The sequence below is a fragment of the Armigeres subalbatus genome, chromosome 2 (assembly GCF_024139115.2).
Source record: "Armigeres subalbatus isolate Guangzhou_Male chromosome 2, GZ_Asu_2, whole genome shotgun sequence".
NCBI classification, from domain to species: Eukaryota; Metazoa; Arthropoda; class Insecta; order Diptera; family Culicidae; genus Armigeres; species Armigeres subalbatus.
In genome coordinates, this window is record NC_085140.1 from 345976164 (window position 1) to 346003732 (window position 27569).

Genomic DNA, 27569 nt, shown 5'->3' on the forward strand with positions numbered 1-27569 from the left:
CGGAATCCAAAACTAAATGTACTCGCGTTATCAACGGCACACCACTCAATACGGAAGCAATGCACAACTGTTGATAACAGCTGTTTTTTCATGAAATAATTTGAATATTGCAATCAACAGACCAATATGAAAACTTTTGATTGTAGTACTCAATATTGGTCATATGGGTTGAAAAGTTAAGCGAAAACTGTTGTTTTTATTATTCCAGCTTTGCTACGTCGCAGCATGCGTGAAGTCGTGAAATAATAAAAGTGACAGGCGTTGCTTCACGAGTGAATTTAGTTTTGGATTCCAGGAGGCTTATCCTAAACGTAAAAGATTCCCAGCCTGGGCGGCTAGTAGAAGCATAAGTATTGGAATGCTAGAGGCGCTGTTATCCCATACAGCATTTGTGAACAACATGAAAATGTATGAAAATTGGGCTACTGTGATTGACCACTGCCATATAAACTACCGTCTTGAACAAAAAATGTCGATCACGAGATTTGAAGCGCCATTAGCCATCTAATACTTCTAGACCAACATTTGAAAGGGCGTAACAGCCAAAATATATTGCTTCTGATTCTTCGTCCACTTATAGAGATATATATGTAGACGAAGAATCAGAAGGAATAAATTTTGGCTGTTACGTCCTTTTCAAATGTAGGTTTAGAATGCATCTACTAGGCGGCTGCTCGCTTTAGCCTTGACCTGGGCCAATACCAGATTCCTGTCGACTTCCTTTAATTCTTTGTTGAGGCTTCGTGTTTCTGCGTCTGCCTCTGCTGCGATGTCTTGCCGCATTCTAGTCCAGCGTTTGCTTGCAGATCTCGTCTCCGCTCTTTCGTAATGTGCTGCCGTCCCACCTCCGTTTACTTTCGAGAATTTCTGTCGATGACGCTCAGAATTCGCATCGTCCATGGCGATCAGCATTCGAGATCCAGTTGTGAGGTCACCAGGCCCGAATTATAAACGCAGACAACTTCTTCTTCTTCTTCTTCTTATTGGCATTACATCCCTACACTGGGACAGAGCCGCCTCGCAGCTTAGTGTTCATTAAGCACTTCCACAGTTATTAACTACGAGGTTTCTAAGCTAGGTTACCATTTTTGCATTCGTATATCATATATTTTGCACGATGATACTTTTATGCCCAGGGAAGTCGAGACAATTTCCAGTTCGAAAATTGCCTAGACCAGCACCGGGAATCGAACCCAACCACCCTCAGCATGGTCTTGCTTTGTAGTCGCGCGTCTTACCGCACGGCTAAGAAAGGCCCTAAAACGCAGACAACACACCAAGTCTTACTGGCGTATAACAACACAAATTAAACGTTAGAGTTGAATATGCAAAATTTGGTGCGTTGAATAAACTGCTTGGATCACGATGTCTTCTAACCTTGCAAAGGCAGTCCTAGCCTTCTTGATCCGTGCTCGTATCTCAATCTTGGTTCCGCCATCCAACGCTAACTTGCTGCCAATATATGTATTAGAGGTTTACGACCTTCTTCACTGTTTGCCTTGCCCGGTTATCATAAAGTTGAAGGGGCTGTTCGTTTCGACATTCAACTATTTGGTCTTGTTGACGTTGATGGTCATTAGAGTGGGGCGTCATGGTCATTTTTTCAAATCAATGGTTTTTCGAAGCCATTCTGGGTCCTGAACAACTGTGTAGAATTTGGGACCGATTGGTTGCTTCCTCGCTTTCCGCATCGCGTTTGAAGTTTGTATGGAAATTAGTATGGGAGAACGTATATTTTTGCATTTTACTTCTAGAAATGTCAGTTGATCGTAAACCAAGTGGCACATTACGTTAAAGTATAACCTAAAGGATGCCGAAAAACTTTGCTGAAGAAGGCACGTTGCTGAACGTCCACGAAAGTTATAACGCTTCGAAGATTGCAATATGCAAAAAATCATTTATTCTGCCAGCACTGCCGAACTACGTGGAGTAATAATTTAACTGAGTGTTACTTCAAAATTATTGATTTTATAGGACTTTGGAGCTAATGGGAGATATTCGGAATGATTTCACAAAGTAAAAATTCCGACTAGAAGGAAGATGGGTTTTGACCTCTGACAATTACAGGTTGCAGTGCTGGTAGGTAGTGCTGGCAGAAACATTGATTTCTTGCATATGATTTAAACAATCAGTTTTCGAAACATAATAACATTTTTTGTAGACCTTCCAGCTGCGTACCTTCTTCGGCAAAATCTTTCGGCATCTTCCAGGCTATATGCTAACGTATTGAGTCACGTGATTGATGATAAATTGAAGCCGCTAAGAGCAAAACTGTAAAACAGAACGTTTTCCCATACTAATCTTCATGTAAACTTAAAACGCGATGCGGCATGCGAGGTCGCAACCAATCGAGCCCATATTTTGCACAGTTGATTGGGGTCCAAAAACGATTCAGAAAAACCTTGATCTCACTTGATCGGACGAAGTTTTAGTTTTCCCATACAACTGCGCCCCACTCTAATGGTCATACCCGCCGTAGAGGACCGTTCGGCCAGGTCATTCAGCTTATTATTTATTTATTTATTCAGACTAAGGCCGAAGTGGCCTGTGCAGTATATAAGAGTCTTCTCCATTCGGCTCGGTCCATGGCAACACGTCGCCAGCCACGCAGTCTACGGAGGGTCCGCAAGTCATCTTCCACCTGATCGATCCACCTTGCCCGCTGCGCACCTCGCCTTCTTGTGCCCGTCGGATCGTTGTCGAGAACCATTTTCACCGGGTTATTGTCCGACATTCTGGCTACGTGCCCGGCCCACCGCAGTCGTCCGATTTTCGCGGTGTGAACGATGGATGGTTCTCTCAACAGCTGATGCAACTCGTGGTTCATTCGCCTCCTCCACGTACCGTCCGCCATCTGCACCCCACCATAGATGGTACGCAGCACTTTCCTTTCGAAAACTCCAAGTGCGCGTTGGTCCTCCACGAGCATCGTCCAGGTCTCGTGTCCGTAGAGGACTACCGGTCTAATGAGCGTTTTGTAGATTGTCAGTTTGGTACGGCGGCGAACTCTATTCGATCGAAGCGTCTTGCGGAGTCAAAGTATGCACGATTTCCAGCCACTATACGCCTCGAATTTCTCTGCTGGTATCATTTTCGGCAGTCACCAGTGAGCCCAAGTACACAAATTCTTTTACCACCTCGATTTCGTCACCACCGATGCCAATTCGCGGTGGGTGGCTCACATTGTCTTCTCTAGAACCTCTTCCTATCATGTACTTCGTCTTCGACGTGTTGATGACTAGTCCGATCCGCTTGGCTTCCCTCTTCAGTCTGATGTAGGCTTCCTCCATCTTCTCAAAGTTACGATGCCATAATATCTATGTCGTCGGCGAAGCCAAATAGCTGGACGGACTTATTGAAAATTGTGCCACTCGTGTTAATCCCCGCTCTTCGTATTACCCCTTCCAAAGCGATGTTGAATAGCAGACACGAAAGACCATCACCTTGCCGTAACCCTCTGCGGGTTTAAAAGGGACTCGAGAATGTCTCTGAAACTATAACTACGCACATCACCCGATCCATCGTCGCTTTGATCAACCGTGTCAGTTTATCCGGAAATCCATTTTCGTGCATCAGCTGCCATAGCTGGTCCCGATCGATTGAATCATATGCGGCTTTGATGTCGATAAATAGATGATGCGTGGGCACGTTGTATTCGCGACATTTCTGCAGTACTTGGCGAATGGCGAACACCTGGTCTGTGGTGGAGCGTTCGCCCATAAAACCCGCCTGGTACTGCCCCACGAACTCCCTTGCAATTGGTGCTAGTCGACGGCATAAAATTTGGGAGAGTACCTATTAGGCGGCGTTCAGCAATGTGATTGCACGGTAGTTGCTACAATCCAGCTTATCGCCCTTTTTGTAGATGGGACACACGACACCTTCCATCCACTCCTGCGGCAGAACCTCATCCTCCCAAACCTTGGTAATCACCCAGTGCAGCGCTCTAGCCAGTGCCTCACCACCGTGTTTAAACAGCTCTCCTGGTAGTTGGTCAACCCCAGGGGCTTTGTTGTTCTTCAGCCGGCCAATCTACTCCTGGATTTCCTGGAGATCCGGGTCCGGAGAATTATGTCCCTAGGTCCATCACCATACCGCCATCTTCGTCTGCCACATCGCCATTCAGGTGCTCTTCGTAGTGCTGCTGCCACCTTTGGATCACCTCACGCTCGTTCGTAAGAAGGTTCCCGTTTATGTCCTTGCACATATCAGGCTGTGGCACGTGGCCCTTACGTGAACGGTTCAACTTCTCATAGAACTTTCGTGTGTTATTAGTGCGGTACAGTTGCTCCGTTTCTTCACGGTCTCGATCTTCCTGCTGACGCTTTTTCCTCCGGAAAATCGAGTTTTGTCTGTTCCGCGCCTGTTTATATCGTGCCTCGTTCGCCCTCGTGCGGTGTTGCAGCAATCTCGCCCATGCTGCATTCTTCTCTTCTACTAACTGCTCACATTCGCCGTCATACCAGTCGTTTCTCTGATCCGGGAGCACCGTGCCAAGTGCAGCGGTTGCGGTGCTACCAATGGCGGATCGAATATCTCTCCAGCCATCTTCAAGAGACGCTGCGCCTAGCTGCTCTTCCGTTGGGAGTGCCACTTCCAGCTGCTGCGCGTATTCTTGGGCTAGCCTACCGTCTTGTAGCCGCCCAATATTAAGCCGCGGCGTCCGACTTCGACGCGTGTTGTACACCGTCGAGAGTTTTGAGCGCAGGCAAACTGCAACGAGGTAGTGGTCGGATTCAATATTCGCACTGCGGTAAGTGCGGACGTTTGTGATGTCGGAGAAGAATTTACCGTCGATTAGAACGTGGTCGATTTGGTTTTCCGTTTCTTGGTTAGGTGATCTCCATGTGGCCTTGTGGATATTTTTGCGGGGAAAGAAGGTGCTTCGGACTACCATTCCGCGGGAGGCTGCGAAGTTTATGCATCGTTGGCCGTTGTCATTCGATACGGTGTGCAGACTATCCGGTCCGATAACCGGTCTATACATTTCCTCCCTTCCTACCTGCGCGTTCATGTCACCGATGACGATTTTGACGTCCCGCAGTGGGCATCCATCGTATGTCTGCTCCAGCTGTGCGTAGAACGCTTCTTTCTCGTCGTCGGGTCTCCCTTCGTGTGGGCAGTGCACGTTGATGATGCTATAGTTGAAGAAACGGCCTTTAATCCTCAGCTTGCACATCCTTGCGTTGATTGGCTGCCACCCAATCACGCGTTGGCGCATCTTTCCCAGCACTATGAAGCCGGTTCCCAGCTCGTTGGTGGTGCCACAGCTTTGGTAGAAGGTAGCCGCCCGATGCCCGCTTTTCCACACTTTCTGTCCTGTCCAGCAAATCTCCTGCAGCGCCACGACGTCGAAGTTGCGGGGATGTAATTCATCGTAGATCATCCTGTCGCAACCTGCGAAACCTAGCGACTTGCAGTTCCATGTTCCAAGCTTCCAATCGTGATCCTTTATTCGTCGCCTAGGTCTTTGCCGATTATATCGAGTCGCATTATCTCTTATATTGTTCGTAATTATTGGTTTTCCAGGCGGCTTATTGGGCCTGCGCAAACCTCCTGTCTCGCCGGAGGGCCGTCGTGTCAGGGCTGTTTAGCGTCCCACCTAACACCAGGACTTGGGCTTGTGCGCTTTGAGCGGCACACGGTCGCTTTGGCGGAGCCTACTTGCGGATACATGCAGCTTTTTTAGAGGTTTAACAGGGCCCACTGTCAAACCCCACCACATCCTAGGCAGGCGCCACAACTCGCAGATGGCCTGGGGAGGGATCGTCAAGCCCTTGGACAAAGTCCCTGCTGCCCCCATTCAGCTAAGTCTGCATTTCAGAGCGCCCCTGTGCTTGTAGAGCAACATCGCCTACCAAATTGAAGCCGTTCAGCTCTCAGAGAACCCCAACAACAATATAAAACAATCTGCCAATTTCGTCATATAATTTAAAACTTTCACTAATAACGATATTTGTGTTTCCTATTTCAGATTGTCGTCGGCGGCCAAGGCACACATAGTCACGCTGGAGAAAATGAAATTCCTGGTAAACGTCACCATCACCGATCTGGACCCCAAGTCGCTCAAACACTACAACAAATACCTCCGCCAGCTGCACGAATCTGTTGCACATTATCGCGAGTTTATGACCAAGCTGAAACGTTAGACTTTTTTTTATAGAGTACATACTGCATGATGACGTAGTTTACCAGTTCACAGAGCTTGTTTACAGGGACTTCGTCTCTGGAACAGCTTCCGCATAAAACTTCTATGAGGTTTATAAAGAATAATGGTGATTGATTTATGGTAGGAAATCAAAATGATTTTGAACGGAAAAAATAAATTTGTATTTCCGTCTCATTGATTTTAATTCTAACACCCTAAAAACAAGCTCTGTAAACTTTGAAATAAGTGAGGTAAGGTCAAGATCTTGCATTGGTCTATTGTTGAGATTTTCGACCAAACAAAATAGCGTAATAATACCACAGTTGTTGTCTTTTCGATGTAAGGATACCCATACTAATGTGATTCTTTTGCGTGAGTGTTTTGTAAAGTAGCCAATTTTCGATCAAATTCTATTTATTCGCGTAATTATGTCTCAGCTTCCACTTCCATACGTAAGCATCACGGTTTTAGTAGAATTAATACAAATGTCGAGCAATAATAAGTATTCTTCTGTTAGGCAATTGTAAATTTGTGGTATTAATTATGTACACAAAATCGCTCATAGTAGTAGATAATTAATGCAATTTTTATACTTGTAGAGATAATTCTTTTTCAACTTATTTATTGAAACGCTCATATTAACACAAATTGCTTTATTAAATTATTGTGAAATCCACGAAGGCTAGAAGATTTTTGTATGTATAGTGACTCAGAGATAGTTCCAATCAGTTATTCAGAGTTTAGTTAATGGGGTATGTACTGCCCATGATCGCATATTTGTAACACTTGCATTTTTGTCCCTTTTACAAGGCCTGTGAATCGTTCAGAAAGCTTAATTTACTGCATCTAATCCCACAACATTAAAAGAGGCTTTACTATCTTGCTTATTTGTGGTAAGCTGGAAATGATGGAGTATGTGGTGAGGATCGACAAACGTTTTACAAAATCAACCAAAATGCAAATGTTACAAATATGCGATCATGGACAGTGTACCTGTATGGCAAACTTGTTGTAGGACTGTATGTTTCCTCTTTTTGTTGAACAGTTCGTTGAAAAAGTTTCACACATATCGAGCTACAGTGCAAGCGGTATAATAGGGGAAGTGGTTCGCACTTGAGCATTTATTTGTCCTTGGTCCATAACTTTAGCGCTAGTTGATATCATGCTAACAATCCTACAAATCAATCCAATGATTTTCGAACAACCTACTCCTTGGTGCCATTTGCTTGATTAATTCTCGAGCTATGAAGAAATTAGTGTTTCATTTGTATGGGAGCCCTCCTTTCCAAATCGAGGTAGGGTCTCGAACCATCTTAAGAACCTTCCCGGCCCTAAAAACCTCTACTTACAAATTTTATAGCCGATCGGTTCAGTAGTTTCCGGGTCTATAAGGTTCAGACAGACGCTTCTTTTTGTCAACATGCGTGCTCACTGCTGAAAAAATCACAAAAATGAGAAACAAATCAAATTGCTTTCCATTGCTATGTTTTTGATCGGATGAATATCGGAGCCATGAGATGAATTCCAGGAGTAGTTCCCCTATATAGATTTGGTAATTTTCTCATTTGCGTGCATTTTGTAGTTCGTTTGTGGGCTTCTGCTGATTGAAAGCCGTCCAGACAGAGTTGAAGAAAAGCAGTAAGTAAGGTATTTATTTTGATAGCCATGCGGTACTGAAAACTCAGATTGAACCATCTAGCATTGATAATGATTTTCTCGTGCATTGTGGAGGATAATTAAAAACACATAATAATTGTCTAAATAGGCAGATAGTTCTAATTAGTTACATTTTTATACATTCATTGCCATCATTCTACATAAAAATATAGAAAAAATGTCATGAAAAAACGACGTTTTTTTTTAATAAATCGAGTATGTATGTATGAGCGCACAAAAACTCAGGCACATATCCTTAACCGATTGGTTCGCCGCAAGTTGCATCTGACCGGGAATCCCGTTGGCGTTTAAAATTAGTCAGATCAACTATTGCGTACCGGAGTTATTACAAAATCACAGCGTTTTTCTTCAATATTTTTGAATGTTCATGCAATGGATTAAAATAAATACAAATGAATGTGAATTGATGAATATAAAGGAATCTATTTCGCTAACATGCTATTCCTATCTCTCTCATGTTTTTTTCTCATTACATTTCGCGATACCCGAGAAAGATTCCATCACTGCTTGATGGATAAATCTGGGTTTTAACTTTATTTTCGTGATGTTTGATACGTTTGATCAGTCCTAAGCTCGGGTATCTTGGCTAGTGATCTATTCATGGTTTCATAATAGCGTTTCCGCTATTGGACTTCGTGCGATTTAGTTCAGATATAATTTGTGGGTTGTTCGTGGGATTCTTTTGACTTACGTAATACAGACCCCGTTTGATTTTGGCAATAATAAAACCATTTGATTCAGTCAATTTTAAGTTTTTTAATTTTTTAATCGGAAATAAAATAATTATCCACAGCGACTAGCTCATAATCCGCGTAAAATAACCTGGTGAGAACCCCAAAACCAACGTAAAAAACCGTAAACATATTTAAGAAAAAACGCCTATACAGTAGCCGTTCGATAACTGCAACGCATTCTAGACGTCAAACGGTTGTCAATCGACGTCAGATGCAATAAAAGTGCATCTAAATGTGCAGCGCAATGCAGCTGTCATTGAGTTTGACATCAGTTTGAAGTTTAGCGGTCTGATAACTGCAAAACTGTTGCAACTATCGAATTCCATTCAGTCGAAGTACGCCGACGAAGATACACGTGTTTTTGAGAAAAAAAAAATTCTTAACTTCTGATAGCGAAGGTCGTGAAAATTTTACTCTTTGCTCGGTGGCTAAACATTTATAATCAGTAGAGTGAAAAAAAAATCAAGAGGAAAGTAGGAAGATTGGAGAAATGGCGGAGCCGGAGAACCCGGATCCGGGTGGCGGAAAATCGAAAAGAGGAGACGAAAGAAAATGGCTGACTTACGAATACGAAGAAACGGACACAGGACCATATCGCGTGGTCGTTCAGCTGAACGAGACGAGAGAGGACACACACATCAACAAACTCGCTTTAGGCAAAGCGCTTGTGAAAACCAAGGAGTACAAGGCGAACGTACTTAACCTCAAACCGATGGGAAAAAACAAGGTGCTGGTACTAGTGAAGAATCTGCAAACAGCTATGCAAAATCCAGGCAGACAAATCTCTTCTAGCGCAGAACTTCAAGGCATACATCCCAAACATTTCCTGACAGTCTCGGGAGTGGTCACTGGCGTCCCGGTTGAAATGACAACAGAAGAAATACTCGACAACATAACCTGCAAAGTGCCAGTTATGGGTGTAGCACGGCTGCACAGATACGAAAACGAGCGAAAGATTCCAACGGCTGGGATTCGCTTTACATTCCGCACCAACGAACTGCCCACATAAATTCGTATGTACTGCTGTACAAACCAAGTAAGGCCGTTCATCAGTAAGGCAGTGTCAGAATTGCCTGCGATACAACCATCGCACCAACAACTGCCGATCAAAGCAGAGATGTGAGACGTGTGGAAAGAATCATGACGAACAAAGATATCAGCAATGCAACATGCCAGCGAGATGCCTACACTGTCGACAAGATGGCCACAAGTTTGGAGATAGCAACTGCCCCGAACGTGAACGTCAAAACAACATCAAAATCATCCTAGCGAAGACCAATCTAACAACGGTAGAACAATATCCCATCTACACCAAAAACAGCTTTAGTCTGTTGGAAAATTTTTAGGATTTTCCAAAGCTTGTCAACTCGTATGCGACGGTATCACATAGCGCAAGATGTGGAAGCAACACAACAAGCACGGACAAATCAAAACCAGCTGATCGAACACGAAAACACACGCCGAAACGAACCTCCGAGGAAGCAAGCAAGATCATTGGCAATAACATCGAGGTGTTCTGTGACAAAAAAAGAAAGACGGAAGACGAACCATCGAAGGACGGAGTGGCACTCTTTAATCGATACAGGACGGACGAGTTCGAAAAATTCCAGTGGAAACTGAGCCAAATACAAAATGCGGCACAGAAGTCAAACGGAGCAAGACAACACAACGCAGAAATGTTTGTGGACGCCGCAGAAGATGACGTGAACGACAATTGCAGACACCGCCCGGAACAAGCACAGGTAAGCCAGTCGGTAGGGAGCATAATCAGGGAGAGAGTCGATTATAATAAAGCGAACTAGCTACAAAATGTCATGTAAACTACTACAATGCAACATACAGAGTATTGAGAAAAACAAAACAGAGTTAGCACGAGTAATGAACAGAGAAAAATACATGATAGGATTGTTAGCAGAATGTTGGACGAAACAAGAATTCGAAAAAATCAGACCGCATCGTGCTTTCGTGCTGTGCGGTTCTTTCTCTCTTTGCGGAAGGAAGTTTTAATACTACCCGAAGCTATTTTAATTTCAACGGTGCTTCTTAGCGCTATTTGTACCCACTGATCCCGTTACGATCTTTGCAAGGACCCGTGCCTTCGTTTTACGTTGGACCCGTTTGCGGAAGTAAAATTCCGACAAGCGGTGGTAATCCTGCAGGGACACCGTTCTGGGCAAAACCTCTTGGAAGGTCACGTCTCCACGCTCAGCAATGAGTATTAACAAAAACAAGAGGAAGGGGGAGTCTCTGAATTCTCCACTTCCTTCAAAGAAACAAGGTTTCAAGACCGTCCTGCCCAAGCGCGGAAAAAATAGAAGGAAGCTGGAGAATTCAGATATTCCTTCTAACTCTAATATCGGAAATAATTCTTCTCCAATCGAACTGAGTAATCAGTTCGATTTGATTAATGATGAAATTGAGCAAATCGAATCTACCTCTAGCCCAGGTGATTCGATTCATGCGAAAAAGCAAAGGATTCCGCCAATTGTGGTATCTGTTGCCGAGTTTTCTGGCTTCCGGAATGAGATTTTGAGTAACCTTCAGGGGATAAGGGTTTCATTTCAGATTGCTAGGAAGGGTGACTGCCGTGTTTTGCCGGGATCCTTTGACGATCGCAAACGTCTTCTTCACTATTTAACTGAGAAGCGCCATAAATTCTTCACATACGACGACAAAACTGAGCGATTGTTCAAAGTCGTCTTGAAAGGTCTCCCCAGTGATGACAAACCACTGGATGAGATTAAAATTGAAATTTCTCAATTACTTGGATTTTCACCAGTCCAAGTAATTAAGATGAAAAAAGAAATCCACTCTGGTACTTCCCAGAGGGGCATTTCTCAAGAATTTTATTTAGTTCATTTTAACAAAAGTGAACTAAATAATATGAAAAGTTGGAAAAGGCCTGTATTATGTCTCATGTCCGTGTTACATGGGAACATTTCCGCAGGCCTGGGGAAATTTCCAAAACCCTACCCAGTGCCGTAAGTGCCAAAAGTGGGGTCATGGAACCAAACATTGTCACATGGATGCTAAATGCATGATTTGTGGTGGAACCTCTCACGCCAAGGACGCATGTCCTGTGAGAGAAGATTCCAATAAATTTAAGTGCGCAAACTGTGGGGGCAATCATAAATCCAATTTCTGGGAATGCCGTTCACGCAAAAAAGTTTTGAATTCCCGTGCAAAATTGATGACGGGAAATTCCAATCGGATCCCAGATTCGACGGGTAGAAATTTTTCAAACGCTCAAATTTCGAAACCGGTTACCGGTCGAGCAATTCATACCCACCACAATTCACAAACAAATTTTGCCGCTCGTCAACGGGTAGCAAGCACTTCAGTAAATTCCAATTTTCGAATGTACCTACGTATGCAAACATCGCTGCTGGTAGACAAAATTTCTCTTCTCAAAATGAGGTTTATACCTATGTCCCAACGGAAAATAATGGTCATGTTGCCGATTCAGGTAGCATGACTGCTTCCGATTTTGATTTTTTTTTTTAACTGAACAATTGCATCACATGATTGATGCAATGTTCAAAAGCAAATACCGTTCCTGAAGCTGTTCAGGTTGGTATAAAGTACACACAAAAATTGTTATCGGAACCCGTTTCAATGGATCCAAATAATTGTGTGAAAGTTCTAAATTGGAATGCTCACTCTCTAAAGGGTAAGGAAAATGAATTATTCAACTTCCTTTCAGTTCATAATGTGCATATTGGTATTATAACTGAAACGTATTTAAAACCAGGACTCTCCATTAAAAGAGATCCAAACTATTTTATCTACAGAAATGATCGTCTTGACAGCGCCTATGGTGGGGTCGCCATTGTCATTAATAGACGTATCAAACATAAATTATTTTCTTCGTTTGAAACCAAAGTTTTTGAAACCTTGGGAGTTTCTGTTGAAACAAATTTTGGACAATTTTCCTTCATTGCAGCCTACTTGCCTTTTCAATGCAATGGGCAGCAAAAGAATTTGTTGAAAGCTGATCTTCAAATTCTGACTCGCAACAAATCAAAATTCTTCGTAATTGGTGACTTCAATGCCAAACACCGTTCATGGAATAATGCTCAAAGCAATTCCAATGGTAAAATTTTATTTGAAGATTGTTCTGCGGGATATTATACTATTCAATATCCCAATGGACCAACTTGTTTTCTTCCAGTCGAAATCCTTCTACAATTGATTTAGTTTTAACGGATTCAAGTCAGCTGTGTGGCCAATTGGTAACTCTTGCTGACTTTGACTGTGATCACATTCCTGTGACATTTGAAATCTCACAAGAAGCCAATCATAATCCAATCAGCTCTACTTCTAATATCATAGAGCTGATTGGGATTCTCTCAAAACGTATATCGATAGGAATTTTGATGTTGATATTCCTCTCGATACCAAAAGTGATATTGATAATGCTCTCGTATCTTTGACAAATTTTATTGTCGAAGCCAGAGGCATTGCAATTCCGAAATGTGAAGTTAAATTCAACTCCATTATTATTGACGACGATCTTCAGCTACTGATCCGTCTTAAAAATGTGAGAAGAAGGCAATACCAAAGAACTCGCGATCCCGCGTTGAAAGTTATTTGGCGAGATTTGTAAAATGATAAACGTTTCGTTATTCTGAGAAATGCCAACTTTGAGAATAATGTCTCGAAGTTAGATCCCAGTTCGAAACCCTTTTGGAAATTAACGAAAATTCTTAAAAAAAACTCAAAGGCCAATTCCAGCGCATAAAAAGGAAAATAAAATTTTATTAGCAAATAGCGAAAAGGCTCAAAAACTTGCTCAGCAGTTCGAGAGTGCCCATAATTTTAGTCTAGGTCTCACTAGTCCAATTGAGGATCAGGTTACACGGAGCTTCGAAGACATTCTCAATCAAGATAATGTTTTTGACCCTTCGTTGGGAACTAATTTGGATGAAGTGAGATCTATTACTAGAAAATTTAAAAATATGAAAGCCCCGGGTGATGATGGTATTTTCTACATACTTATCAACGTTCTTCCTGTGAGCTCTTTATCCTTTTTGGGTAATTTATTTAACAAATGTTTTTCAATTGGCATACTTTCCAGATAAATGGAAAAACGCCTAAGTTGTTCCAATTTTGAAGCAGGACAAAAATCCAGCTGAGGCTTCTAGTTATCCTTAATCAGTTTGCTTTCTTCAATAAGCAAACTGTTTGAAAAAGATTATTTTAAATAGAATGATGGTTCATATTAATGACAATTCTATTTTTGCTGATGAGCAATTTGGTTTTCGCCATGGGCATTCAACCACTCATCAGTTACTAAGAGTTACGAACTTAATTCGGCTCAACAAATCTGAAGGATATTCGACTGGAGTTGCTCTTCTTGATATAGAGAAAGCATTTGACAGTGTTTTGGCATGAAGGTTTGATTGTAAAATTGATGAATTTTAATTTTCCTCTGTACATCATTAAACTGATCCAAAATTATTTATCAGATCGCTCACTGCAGGTAAACTATCAGAATACTAAATCTGATAGATTACCTGTAAGACTAGTGTCCCCAAGGCAGCATACTGGGGCCCATATTGTATAACATTTTACTTCTGACTTACCTGATTTACCACCAGGGTGTCAAAAATCTTTGTTTGCAGATGACACAGGTCTCTCAGCCAAAGGGCGAAGCCTTCGTGTCATTGTAGTAGATTGCAAAAAGTTTGGATATTTTCTCCACTTACTTGCAAAAATAGTAAATTTCCCGAATGCTTCCAAAACTCAGCTTATAATTTTCCCACATAAGCCGAGAGCTTCTTATTTGAAACCTTCTAGCAGACATATTGTCACTATGAATGGGGTCCCAATTAATTGGTCTAGCATGAAGCTAAATATTTAGGACTTCTGCTAGATCAAAATTAACTTTTAAAAAAATCACATTGAAGGCCTTCAAGCCAAATGTAACAAATATATTAAGTGCCTATATCCACTTATAAACAGAAAATCAAAACTTTGTCTTAAGAACAAACTTTTGATTTACAAACAAATTTTAGACCTGCCATGTTGTATGCTGTGCCAATATGGGCTAGTTGCTACCAATATTACCAGAAAGAAGGCACTCCAGAGGATTCAAAATAAAATTTTGAAAATGATTCTGAAGTTGCCTCCGTGGTATAGTACCAATGAACTTCATAGAATTTCTAATATTGAGACATTGCAACAAATGTCCAACAAAATAATTTCAATTTTAGACAAAAATCGTTGCAATCTTCTATTGCAACGATTAACTCACTGTACCCTTAGTATAAAATAGGTTAAGTTTAGTTTAAGTAGAAAACATTGTGAATTCCTACATGGTTCAATTCAACCAGAGGAAAAATTCTAACTGCTAGAGGCAATTGAAATGTATTAATAATAACTAAAAGCGTAACATAGCAAATAAGGATGATAGTGTTAAGAAAACACGGAACACCTAGTCTAAGAGATGAATGCATGTATTAGATAATTAGCAAATAAAATTAGTTAAAAAAAAAAAAAAAAAAAGAATTTGAAAATAGCAAATACAAAATTCCACATTACAATAACTACTATTGTTCAAGGTTTGATGGGTACGGAGGAGCAATGGTAACGATACACGAATCAATACACAGCAGGATTATAGAAGTAGATGCTACGGATAACATACAATGTGTACATGGAGGTACATGCCTAGAATGAAACTAGCAGTAATATCTATATATGTGACACCAAGTACGCCGGCAGTTGAACTTAAACAATTTCTGTCAACTCTGGTGAGAAAACTTGTAGAAACGTGTTGATCGGAGGAGACTTCAACTCCCATCACCGATTGTGGGACCAACATCATGCGGACGCAAGAGGAGGGGTTCTCTTTGATTTCATCAATGAAGAGGACATCATACTGGTGAACAGAAAGCAACTAACCTTCATCCCAGCAGAACTGAATAAAAGACCGTCTACGATTGATCTAGTACTGGTATCCCCAGCGTTATTTCAAGAAACGAACATGGAAATTCTCCAGTATGGAATAGGCAGCAGACATCTGGTGGTTCACATTGTCCTCTCAGGTGAGCAATGGGCAGGAAACAGCGAGGGAAAAAGATACTTCATTAATAAGAAAAAACTGGCAGAAGGAATAAGTAATCTGGACGCAACACAAGTGGTAGGACTAACCGAGCTACAGAAAGCAATGAGTGGAATTATCAAAAAAGCCAGGCAGAAGGATCGTTTTGAACCGAAATTCTGGTGGAGTGCCGACATAGAAGACGCGTGGTCAAAGAAAAATGAAGCAAGAGCCAAGTTTAATCACAGTGGTAGACTCGAAGACTTACTGGAAATGAGAAAACTAGAGGCTATATTCACAAGGAAGAAAAAGGAAATGATCAAACAAAAGTTCCAGGAATATATCGAAGGAATAGATCCCAGCACAAGCAGCAAGGAACTGTGGAAAAAAAATCCGGACTAACCGGTGAAAAGAAGAAACGTGCCCAGGCAACCATCGTCCACGAGGAGGAGGAAGCTGCAATTCGATTCCTGAATGCCAATTTCCCTTTCAACGACCAATATGCACAACGATTAAGTACAACGACGAACTACGATATTCTGGATGCCGACACATGGACATGCATTCTGAATAAAAAGAAAAAGCCCTGATGGTATCAGCTATGAAATTTTGAAAAATCTTAATGCGGATGTTAAAAACAACATTATACAGGATCTAAATCGAATTTGGAGAGAAGGAAAAGTTACTGCGAACATGAATAAAATCAAAGTTATCGCAATACCTAAACCAGGGAAGGATCCGGGTAAAGTAGAAAATTTACGTCCAATATCCATGTTAAAACCTTCCCCTCGGATATGTTACCTTGCCGCGGTGGGTCGGCTTACGCCATTAGCACTGAGATGGCAACCAAAGACATATCCTGTCGTGGTGGTATCACATGTTGACTATTTTCGTTTGGTGCTGCGTTACATATCTGGTATTGACGCACTAATTTACGGCATTTGCATGTGATCCAACGGACATCGTGTCTTGGAGCCTTGAATGGTAGAGCAGTCAGGCAGAGGCCTTTTCATCAGTGATAAAGATGTGAATTCTCTTCTTTTCGGCAATACTTTTCTGATGCGTTCCCTGTGACGCTGAGTCGTAGCCACGCTTACATTTAGCTAGCTAGTCATTTATTGAAAAACAAAGTATTCAAGATATTCGTAGGGAATCGACTGCTGGATTCACTGAGTAGAAGTTTTTTTCAAAACTAGGAACGTGGTGCCAGTTTTATTTTGTTATGCCTCACTTCGAAGAGCAATAATAAAAAATACCACACATTATAATGATGGTATATGAACAATCTTATGACGGCTTCATTCTCGATAATTTTAATAAATGGATATGCAATAGGCGTGATAAAGCTTTAGTTTGCCACCGAAAAGTGAATCCTATACCTGATCATGATAAGAACTTAATAGATAATCAGAGTAATTAATCAACGATAAAGCTACTTGTTAGAACAGTTTAAAGTTATAGGCAACCTTGACAAAAAAAAATAATGTAACAAACTAAGTTCTTTAGCAGTTTCCACTTTTACATGATACAACTTACATTGAGTTTGTAGTGTCGACACAGCCTAAAAACATTGACGAAACAATGACTGACAATGAACCTACACTCAGAGCAAACAAAGTCAATTAAATTTCATTCTGCATAAATAAAAGTTAAAAAATAGAACACTAATACGCAATATTTTTTACCTTTCTCGTACAACAAAGTTGTACCGAAAGGCTATCATTTCACTCCAAGAACGAACTTTTTATAGAAGGCCCGGAGACCCATAGTGTTATATACCAATCGACTCAGCTCAACGAACTGAGCACATGTCCGTCTGTCCGTGTGTATGTATGTGTGTATGTGTGTGCATGTGTGTGCACAAAAGCTAAGAAAAACATTAGACAATTTTTCATATAGTAATCCTTGACCGATTTTCTCGCAACAAGTTTTATTCGACAGAGGGTAAAGCCTAGTTGATCACTATTGAATTTGATAAAGATCGATCGTTGCGTTTGAAAGTTATAAAGAAAATGGTACATCGAACCGAACTACATAAGCGCCATATAAGGTTGATGTCTTAACTAAATATGAGAAAGGCAGTATCACTACTCGGTGAATTAAGTTGGGTTTTTATATTTTCAATGTGGTCACAAAAAGCTAACACATTAAATAACTTATAATTGTACTATATGACTAAGTGGCCTTTCAAACCACATCAGATGCTTCTAAGGCAAAAAAGAAGACATTGCATTTTGAACATTGCTTTTAATAACTAGAAAAACGTTGTACTAGAAATCTTGAAATTATGATTTTAGTCTTTGATCATTGACTAGTTTGCATTCAATTACATTTTGCATTAGTGTCGAGTCGATTCCAAATCCGAACCTCACTTCACCCCATCCTTATCCTACCCCATGGCGTTCAAGTGGTCTGCACGGACTCTTCTGCCATTACCCTCTCTATTATCGGCTTTGGATTGACTTGCGCTCTCATTGCCCCACCAAACGCTGCAAAATGAAAAATGAAAAATGAAAATGAAAATTAGTGAAGAAATGTAAAGCACTATGAGAATACAAAAAACATGTTGACAATAAAAATGTTGCCAAAATCGAATGGGATCTGTATGATATGTAGAATCTTGGATTATGAAGTTTTGTATACCATCAGCATATATAATAATTATCCATGAATCAAAGACTACGTAATAAGCTCTCACTAAAATTTCAGTCTAACAAAACATGATACTTGTATGACCATTTGGCACGCATTCACGTTGCCATACACGATGGTACAAATAAATAGTAGAGTATCGGCTGCTTCGAAATCAGTTTCATTCATGATAAGCCACGAATCAGAACAGAACATTCTATTATACATGTTTCTGAAGGTATTCTCTATATTGACCTTTGCGTCACTAGTGGAACTGAAAGTTATTCCCGATGTAGAGGATTCGGTAATTTGTCCCGGTTACAAGTTTTTCGACATGGATTTGTCAAATGTGGAGTTCGATTACGACGACGATGGATATATAACTGTCAACGGGAATTTCACTTACCTCAAGGACATTATCGCCCCGTACCCGCTGTATGTACGCTCGGAGCACATGGAACGCGGCGAATGGAGAACGGGGATTGTGAACCGAAACATACCGGACTTTTGCGCAGTCATACAGAAACCGACGGAAGTCTGGTACCCGATTACGAAGCAGTTAAGCCAGAAATACTGCCCGTACAAGGCGGGGGTACGTATTGTTGGGATGTTTTTAAGATCCAATGTTTTCCTGACACATTCTCGTTTCTTAATAGTATGTGGCACGAATCGACAATGTTCGTTACAAATTTCCTGTGATCATACCGCGTCACTTTCTTGGAGAATGGAAAATGTACATAGAGCAGCGTGATGCCACTAGGAACACAAATACTTCTTCTTGTGTGATGCAGCACGTCAGTGTTATTGATATATAAAGGATCGATTAGAAAAATTGAAGATTTTTTCTTTATTCTGCATACCAATTACGTGAAATGAATAAATAGGTGAATACTATTGATATCTTAATTGTTCTCACTAATCAACAGGATTGGTCATTTCTCACACTTCATCTTAAAATGTGTAGATCTACTCGAGTTCTTACCAACAAAGAGAATTCACACTCGAGAGCGTTTATACCTGCCTGGATACATGATTGGCTATAGCGTCGATACATCTATGCCTCGTGTACTGTAGAGCTCCATAATTGTCGGTGTAGGTGAATGTTCCTCCAGCTTCTAAGTACGTGTGTGGTATGGAAACCACCGTGCCAGGACAGGGTCAAAACTGAGACACTGTTTTCAATTGCCCTCAATTCAGTCGACGTTTCCAAGGGACCTGATCCGGATCAGACTCCACTACCGTTCATAAGGAACTGTGCAGCTTTGCTGACTGTCCCTGGCCTGGCGATTGTCATTCGATCGATCGCGGATGATGTGTTCTATGATTTCTTGAAGCTTGCATCAATTGCACCGATGTTCAAATCCGGCAGCGTTCATTGCGTGGAAAATTATCGACCCATCTCGATCCTGAACCACACTAAACTGGTCAAAGTTTTTGAAAGTCTGTTGCACGATAAGCTATACCCAGCCATTAAATCCGTTATATCAGAATTCATGAAAAAACGTTCGACGATCTCTAATTTGACGAGCTTCACCAATAGTGTTATTGGAAACATCGAGAAACGGAAATAAGTAGATACTGTGTACATCGACTTTTCGAAGCCATTTGATATAGTTCTGCATGTCCTTGTTATCTTGAAACGGAGCCGTCTTGGTCTACCATCGTGAATCGTCAACTGGATTAAATTATATTTGACTTCAAGAAAAGCCTCCGCAAAGATCATGACACCATTTCCTCTACCTGCAACCATGTGCTTTGTATTGGTTAAGTCTATCCTTGCTGTCTTCCTCTTCAGCTGGGCAAAAGTTTCAACTACTGCCCTGCGATCGTTTTCAATGAGGTGTGATGATAGTGTCGTTTTCTATAGAAAGTTTGTGCTTGAAGCGAAAAAGTAGCCTTTCGGTACACTTACTGTAAAAGAAAGGCAAACACTTTTTAAGGTGAAGGTTGCAGTGCTTCAGGAGGTCCGATGGCGAGGAACACGAGAACGTGAAATCCGTGCACAAGCCATGCCGAATCGAAATTTGTGCGCGACGGGGCTACAATTTCAGAATCAGGCAAGCTGCATGTAAGCAATCATAAAAATAACATTTGGTAAGCGAAGCTGGCGCTAAATGCAATAATAAAGCCTTACCAAATTGTGAGGTGGAGATGGAAAAATCATCTCTTTTCGGTGGATTTTTTGAAACAACTTTTCTGGTACCTTCGCAACCAGCCAAGTGTCCAACGCTATCTATCGAAAAGCAAGCTATTATAGTCCTACCCAAAACATACGAGATATTGTCAGTCAATAAGCCACGATTGCCATTAGTCTGACCGAGACTGCTGGCTGCATTTTGTTTATTGTCAACCATGTTGAACATCACACAAATAAAAGAGTAGGGTTAAGGTAGGCATTTTCATCTTTTCATCTTAGTCTCGAACCGCCGGTTCTAGGCGTGAGAGAACCATACGACTGAACATACAGCGACTGTTGGGGTGAGGCGTTGCGGCGGAGCCATGCGCTCATAAGCTTAACAATCATCTTTTTGGCGGTTCTATTGGCGCCACATACCTATCCACATTTCTCCTAACCAGGCATCTTCTCTGGACTAATGTCTCTAGTGGTATTCAGTGATTCGCAAACATACACTCTGCTGTTTTTGGTACAAACCTTCATCATCCGTGGGTTATCCCATCATAATTACTCACATTCGACGAACACTAGTGAAAAGTAAAGGTGTTACGCATCGTTGTTGGGTACCAGCGTAGGTGAGTATAGCTAACGTGCTGATATTCTTGCTAAGAAAGTCAGAACTTGCCTCGCATTCGAAACATTTAGCTAGTATTTTCTATTGCTCATTATGGGACTCATTGTTTACTACATTCCAAAAGGATTTCGTCCGGAAGTTCCTCCAGGATTTCATCCGAAAGTTTCTCCAGGATTTCGTCCGAAAGTTCCTCCTGGAATTCCTCTGGAAGTTCATCCAGGAATTCCTCCTGAGGTTCATCCAGAATTTCCATCCGAAGTACCTCCAGGGTTTTGTCCGGAAGTTCCTCCAGGTTGTCGTTTGGAAGTTCCTCCAGGATTTTGTCCGAAACTGTCTTCAGTATGTCGTCCGTAAGCTCCTCAAGGGTTAGGTTCGGAAGTTCCTTCAGGATGTCGTCTGGAAGTTGCTTCAGGATTTCGTCCGGAAGTTCGTCCAGGATGTCGTCCGGAAGTTCCTCCAGGAGTTCGTCCGAAAGTATCTCCAGGATGTCATATTCCGATCAGTAAATCAAAGCCTATTGAAAGCTGCCCTCTCCAACCAGCCACGGTTGTACTGAATCATTCTCATGCGATAATGATTGGAATTATCATTTGATAACTTCTCAGCTGTGAAAATAAGGCGAGTTGTCGTTGGCGATTTGGAATCAATTTATTATAAACAGAAAATTATCATTTAAATGTGAATCTTACGAAAACCAATTTAATGTCAACAATGAAGTTCAATCTGATGTTTGGCATAATTTAGATAAATAAGTTCAAAAAGTAACGGTAAATGCTTCAAATCGAGATACAATTATCGAACGATTTTAGTCGCTAGCTAGTTTTCCATCCTCGATTATTTGAAAATTTGATTTTTCCCATACTGTATGGAGGGCTGTTAGACAAAAGAGTTAAAGGGCAAAACGTCGAATGAACAATTTTTAAAAATCTAGCTGTTCGAAACAACATGTTGAATAATATGTTAAAAATATGCCTGTGGATTAAAAACTAAAGTCTGAAAGTAAGAAGAGTCGATTTAAGAGGCATGAAGGCTTTTTTCGAAAAGCTCAATTGCTTCGTTGCAAGAGAGTTATGAGCATCCTTCTACGCTTCTCAAAAGCCTCCTTCAAGAGCCTCAGAAGCCTTCTCAACAAATTGGAGACCGATGAAGCGTTTATATAGCTCAAATGCTAGTTAATTCGGCTTGAATTGTTCTTTCGATCCTTTCAAAAGTCCAGAAAGCCTCATTTGAAGAGGCCCAGAAGCTTCTTTTCAAGAGGCCTGGAAGTGTCCTTTCATGAGGCTCAGAGGCTTCTCTGAAAAAAAGTCGAAAGCTATCTATATAAAGGCTCGAAAGACTCCTTTGAAGCGACTCGTGAAAAATCCTTCTTTCAAAAGGCCTGGAAGCCTCCTTTCAAGAGGCTCGGAAGCCTCCTTTCAAGAGGCTCGGAAGCCTCCTTTCAAGAGGCTCGGAAGCCTCCTTTCAAGAGGCTCGGAAGCCTCCTTTCAAGAGGCTCGGAAGCCTCCTTTCAAGAGGCTCGGAAGCCTCCTTTCAAGAGGCCTCAGAAGCCTCCTTTCAAGAGGCTCAGGAAGCCTCCTTTCAAGAGGCCCGGAAGCCTCCTTCAAGAGGCTCAGAAGCCTCCTTTCAAGAGGCTCAAGCCTCCTTTCAAGAGGCTCAGAAGCCTCCTTTCAAGAAGGCTCGGAAGCCTCCTTTCAAGAGGCTCAAGCCTCCTTTCAAGAGGCTCAGAAGCCTCCTTTCAAGAGGCCTCAAGCCTCCTTTCAAGAGGCTCAGAAGCCTCCTTTCAAGAGGCTCAGGCCTCCTTTCAAGAGGCTCAAGCCTCCTTTCAAGAGGCTCAGAAGCCTCCTTCAAGAGGGCTCTTCAAGAGCCTCCCTTTCAAGAGGCTCAGAGCCTCCTTTCAAAGAGGCTCAGGCCTGGAAGCCTCCCTTTCAAGAGGCTCAGAAGCCTCCTTTCAAGAGGCTCAGGCCTCCTTCAGAGGCTCAGAAGCCTCCCCTTTCAAGAGGCTCAGGAAGCCTCCTTTCAAGAGCTCAGGCCTCCTTCAAGAGGCTCAAAGCCTCCTTTCAAGAGGCTCAAAGCCTCCTTTCAAGAGGCTCGGAAGCCTCCTTTCAAGAGGCTCAGGCCTCCTTCAAGAGGCTCAGAAGCCTCCTTTCAAGAGGCCCGGAAGCCTCCTTTCAAGAGGCTCAGAAGCCTCCTTTCAAGAGGCTCAGAAGCCTCCTTCAAGAGGCTCAAGCCTCCTTTCAAGAGGCTCAGAAGCCTCCTTCAAGAGCTCAGAAGCCTCCTTTCAAGAGGCTCAAGCCTCCTTTCAAGAGGCTCAGGCCTCCTTCAAGAGGCTCAGAAGCCTCCTTTCAAGAGGCTCAGGAAGCCTCCTTTCAAGAGGCTCAGAAGCCTCCTTTCAAGAGGCTCAGAGCCTCCTTCAAGAGGCCCCAGCCTCCTTCAAGAGGCTCGGAAGCCTCCTTCAAGAGGCTCGGAAGCTCCTTCAAGAGGCTCAAGCCTCCTTTCAAGGCTCAGAAGCCTCCTTTCAAGAGGCTCAGAAGCCCTCCTTTCAAAAGCTGGAAGCCTCCTTTCAAGAGCTCAGAGCCTCCTTTCAAGAGGCCCGGAAGCCTCCTTTCAAGAGGCTCGGAAGCCTCCTTTCAAGCTCAGAAGCCTCCTTTCAAGAGGCTCAAGCCTCCTTTCAAGAGGCTCAGAAGCCTCCTTTCAAGAGGCCTCAGAAGCCTCCTTTCAAGAGGCTCAGAAGCCTCCTTTCAAGAGGCTCAGGAAGCCTCCTTTCAAGAGGCTCAGAAGCCTCCTTTCAAGAAGGCTCAGAGCCTCCTTTCAAGAGCTGGAAGCCTCCTTTCAAGAGGCTCTGGAAGCCTCCTTTCAAGAGGCTCAGGAAGCCTCCTTTCAAGAGGCTCAGAAGCCTCCTTTCAAGAGGCTCGGAAGCCTCCTTTCAAGAGCTCAGAAGCCTCCTTTCAAGAGGCTCAAGCCTCCTTCAAGAGCTCAGGCCTCCTTTCAAGAGGCTCAAGCCTCCTTTCAAGAGGCTCAAGCCTCCTTTCAAGAGGCTCCAGAGCCTCCTTTCAAGAGGCTCAGAAGCCTCCTTTCAAGAGGCTCAGAAGCCTCCCTTTCAAGAGGCTCAGAAGCCTCCTTTCAAGAGGCTCGGAAGGCCTCCTTTCAAGAGGCTCAGAGCCTCCTTTCAAGAGGCTGGAAGCCTCCTTTCAAGAGGCTCAGAGCCTCCTTTCAAGAGGCCTCAGAAGCCTCCTTTCAAGAGGCCTCAAAGCCTCCTTCCAAGAGGCTCCTCAAGCCTCCTTCAAGAGGCTCAGAGCCTCCTTTCAAGAGGCTCCAAGCCTCCTTCAAGAGGCTCAGAAGCCTCCTTTCAAGAGCTCAGAAGCCTCCTTTCAAGAGGCTCAGAAGCCTCCTTTCAAGAGGCTGGAAGCCTCCTTTCAAGAGGCTCAAGCCTCCTTTCAAGAGGCTCAAGCCTCCTTTCAAGAGGCTCTGAAGCCTCCTTTCAAGAGGCTCAAAGCCTCCTTTCAAGAGGCTCAAAGCCTCCTTTCAAGAGCTGGAAAGCCTCCTTCAAGAGGCTCGAGGCTCAAGCCTCCTTCAAGAGGCCTCAAAGCCTCCTTTCAAGAGGCTCGAAAGCCTCCTTTCAAGAGGCTCGGAAGCCTTCTTTCAAGAGCCTCGAAAGCTTCCTTGCAGGAGATTCGGAAGCTTTCTTTCAAGAGACTCGGAAGCATTCTCTCTAGAGGCTCCTATGTCTCCTAGGAAGAGGCTTGGAAGACTTCTTTCCAGAGGCTCGGAATTCTTTTTTCAAGTTGGTCAGAAGCCTCCTTTCAAGTTGCCTTTCAAGAGGCTCGGAAGCTGGGGCATCATTGTGCATCTCCTTATGACAGCTCTTTCGTATGACAGTTTGCATGGTTTGCTCGTTTCGAGTCGAGGTGCGCAATGCTTTTCAAGAGACGCTGAAGCATATTTTCATCCTTTAGGAATGTCGAAGTGTAACTTAATTTTAATTAGAAAGTTTCACGGACTAATAAAAATTTCAGCCAACATTATAAAGAGCCATATATACCGTTAGTTTTCAGGTCCGTATGAGACACGCTTATTTTAATTTTCACCAATAAAACATAGGGGGTACCTTAATCAATACAAAAGGGAAGGAAGGGGTACCTTTCAAGAAAAAGGTCGAGAACTGCTGCTCTAGAATGTCCACACATATTTCCTCAAAGAATTTCTCCTGAAATTCTCGAAATTCCTCCAAGAACTCTTCATAAATTACTTCGAGAACTCTCCAGAAATTTCCACTGAACTCCTTTCGAATCTCACATAGAATTTCTACGGCAACACACACCAACCCCGAGAATTCTTTCGGAAATATCTTTGGGAGTTTTCCAGAAATTTCTCTGGAATTCACACGAAAATATCTCTGGAAAATAAATATTAGAAGTTTTCCCGACGATCCCCACTGAAACATTTACATAAATTCCTTCCGAAAGTTCCCTAATTTTTTTCCTGGTACTTCCACTCAAATTTCGCTTCGGGAAATTCTTTCACAAATACTCCTGCCTTCTCTTCCTCGAGTTTCTCCAGGATTTTCCGCGGAAATTACTTCAAGAATACTTCTATAAATTGCACTTAGGGGGGGAATTTTTGATGATATTTCTAAATAATTTCTCAATAGATTTCCTGGAGTTATCCTCAAAAAACAATCTGAAAGAGTTTAAGAAAATCCCGGAGAAATTTGAAAAGGAAATCCTGGTTAAACAACTGTTCGAATTCTTGAGATAATTTCGGGTGGACTTTACGATGGGTTTCCAGAAGATGACAACGGCCTACGGTTTGTAAATTTCGCTGCTGCCAGAGGGGTGCAAGGGTTGCAAGAAAGAACATCCGAAAGCACATCTGGAGACACACAAATGGTGAAACTTGCAACCAGATAGACCATGTTCTGGTGAATAGGCGCCATTTCTCGGATGTTATCGATGTGCGGACATTCAGAAGTCCGAACATTGACTCTCATCACTACCTCGTTGTCAGTAAAATTCGATCCGGAGACGGGCCAGCCTAGGGCTGGAAGTCTCCTTAATAAAGCCAAAAAAAAAAATTAAATTCGATCACGATTGTCAACTGTATCGAACGAAAGATCACAGCGAACGATGCGTTACAATATCCAGCGATTGTCGGCGGAAGGAGTATCGGCTGAGTACCGCCAGAAGCTCGACGAACTGGATAAGTGTAATCAACGTTAGTGACAACATCAACGAAATATAAAAAATAATTGCAAATATAATTGTTCCTATGCTAGATAACAACATATTATGAATAATTGAGGGGGTCAAATGCAAAGGGGTGTAAGTGACAAAAAGTTAGTTTTGAGAAAAATGGGGGCAAAGTTTTAAATATTTTTTAGCTCCATACAAATTGTATGGAACTTCAAAAAATTTATAATATTCAATGAATTTTTACATTTTTTATAAACATCGTACAAACGATATCAACATATTGCCGCATAGCTCGAGAACCAAAGCATTTTTTGCTGTAGCTAACGCAATTATGACAAAAATGTCACTTACACCTCTCTGCTTCTAACCCCTCAATTGTTATTGTCTTCCTTACACTTATTTTTACGCGATTGGTTCATGATATAATATATCTATATTTCTATCACACTGAAATACTGCATCAGACAAGCAAACGGTTTGGGATCCTTAGTGACATCACGCTGTTCCATGAACATTCTCCATTCTCCGAGAAAATTTGGCGTTATAGCAACTGGAAATTTATAACGAACTGTATCGAAATGCACCACAGACTACCGGAAAAGAAAATATTAATTTCAAGTTGCTGAACTCGAGGAACTTAATAAATACTTACTCCCGCCTTATATGGACATCGTTTCTTACTCAAGTGCTGCGTTACCGGGTACCAGACTTCCAAAGGGCTCTGTATGACTGCACAAAAGTCCGGAACGTTCTTATGAATAATTGCCGGCCTCCACTCGCCCCGTTCCATGTGATCCGAGTGGAAGTACGCTGCGTATGGTTCAACAACGTCCTTCAGAAAAGTGAAATTTCCGCTGACAATTAGATATCCATCGTAATCGAAGTCAAATTCGACGTTTGAAAAATCTATATCGTACGAGTGGCCTGGACAACCGTGCATTTCCTGAAGATCGACTGTTATCCTTGAATCTAACGAAGAAATCATCATCAATATGATAAACGCTTTCAGGTTCATCCTATGTGTAAACTGGTACTTTATTCGTATGAAAATTCACTGGAAAACTGTTTCCAATTTTACGAATTCCTTTGTATTTATTTACCCATAGTGTACTAAAATGGTATATCATGGCTGCATGCAATCCAATTGCACAATTATTATGTTTTCAGTCTGTTAAAATCCAATGTTGAATAACGGAAGTTAGGTAAGTTCAGATCTTGTATTCGATTGTCTGTGCTGCACGAAATCAAGCGGAACCAGTCTACTTCATTTTTTTTTCTTTGCTGGTTGGTATTACATTCCCCACTGAGACATTGCCGCCTCGAAGCTTAGCGTTCGTTAGGTACTTCCACAGTTATTAACGGGTGGCTACTGAAACGGGAATACCAATACTTCAA

General features: G+C 42.2%; 3 protein-coding genes across 6 annotated transcripts in view; 2 read left to right on the plus strand and 1 right to left on the minus strand.

Annotated features, from left to right (window-relative positions):
• The window catches only part of LOC134212895 (inositol-pentakisphosphate 2-kinase), a 507776-nt gene extending 500980 nt beyond the window's left edge, over positions 1-6796 (plus strand). For all 4 annotated transcript variants that reach the window (XM_062691194.1, XM_062691192.1, XM_062691191.1 and 1 more), the window contains one exon: positions 5975-6796. In XM_062691194.1, the coding sequence (XP_062547178.1) occupies positions 5975-6149 (175 nt within the window). In that variant the 3' untranslated portion in view covers positions 6150-6796. The remainder of the gene's footprint in view (positions 1-5974) is intronic.
• Positions 6797-18437: 11641 nt separating this feature from the next.
• LOC134217038 (uncharacterized) lies at positions 18438-19050 on the plus strand. Its single transcript, XM_062695794.1, has 2 exons — positions 18438-18827; positions 18892-19050. Exons 1-2 carry the CDS (start codon positions 18462-18464, stop codon positions 19048-19050), a joined length of 525 nt encoding a protein of 174 aa, XP_062551778.1. The 5' UTR covers positions 18438-18461.
• A 7503-nt stretch (positions 19051-26553) lies between these two features.
• On the minus strand, positions 26554-27220 carry LOC134217039 (uncharacterized). The gene is made up of 2 exons (XM_062695795.1): positions 26827-27220; positions 26554-26764 (listed from the first exon to the last, which is right to left on the minus strand). Exons 1-2 carry the CDS (start codon positions 27187-27189, stop codon positions 26606-26608), a joined length of 522 nt encoding a protein of 173 aa, XP_062551779.1. The 5' UTR covers positions 27190-27220; the 3' UTR covers positions 26554-26605.
• Positions 27221-27569: the final 349 nt, after the last annotated feature.

Bases quoted from the DNA above. Each gene is read 5' to 3' on its own strand.
- LOC134217038 (XM_062695794.1), top strand. From the start codon at position 18,462: ATGTTTCTGAAGGTATTCTCTATATTGACCTTTGCGTCACTAGTGGAA. The intron at 18,828-18,891 runs GTACGTATTGTT...GTTTCTTAATAG, and splicing joins ACTGCCCGTACAAGGCGGGG to TATGTGGCACGAATCGACAA.
- LOC134217039 (XM_062695795.1), bottom strand. From the start codon at position 27,189: ATGAACCTGAAAGCGTTTATCATATTGATGATGATTTCTTCGTTAGAT. The intron at 26,765-26,826 runs GTAAGTATTTAT...CTTTTCCGGTAG, and splicing joins GATGTCCATATAAGGCGGGA to TCTGTGGTGCATTTCGATAC.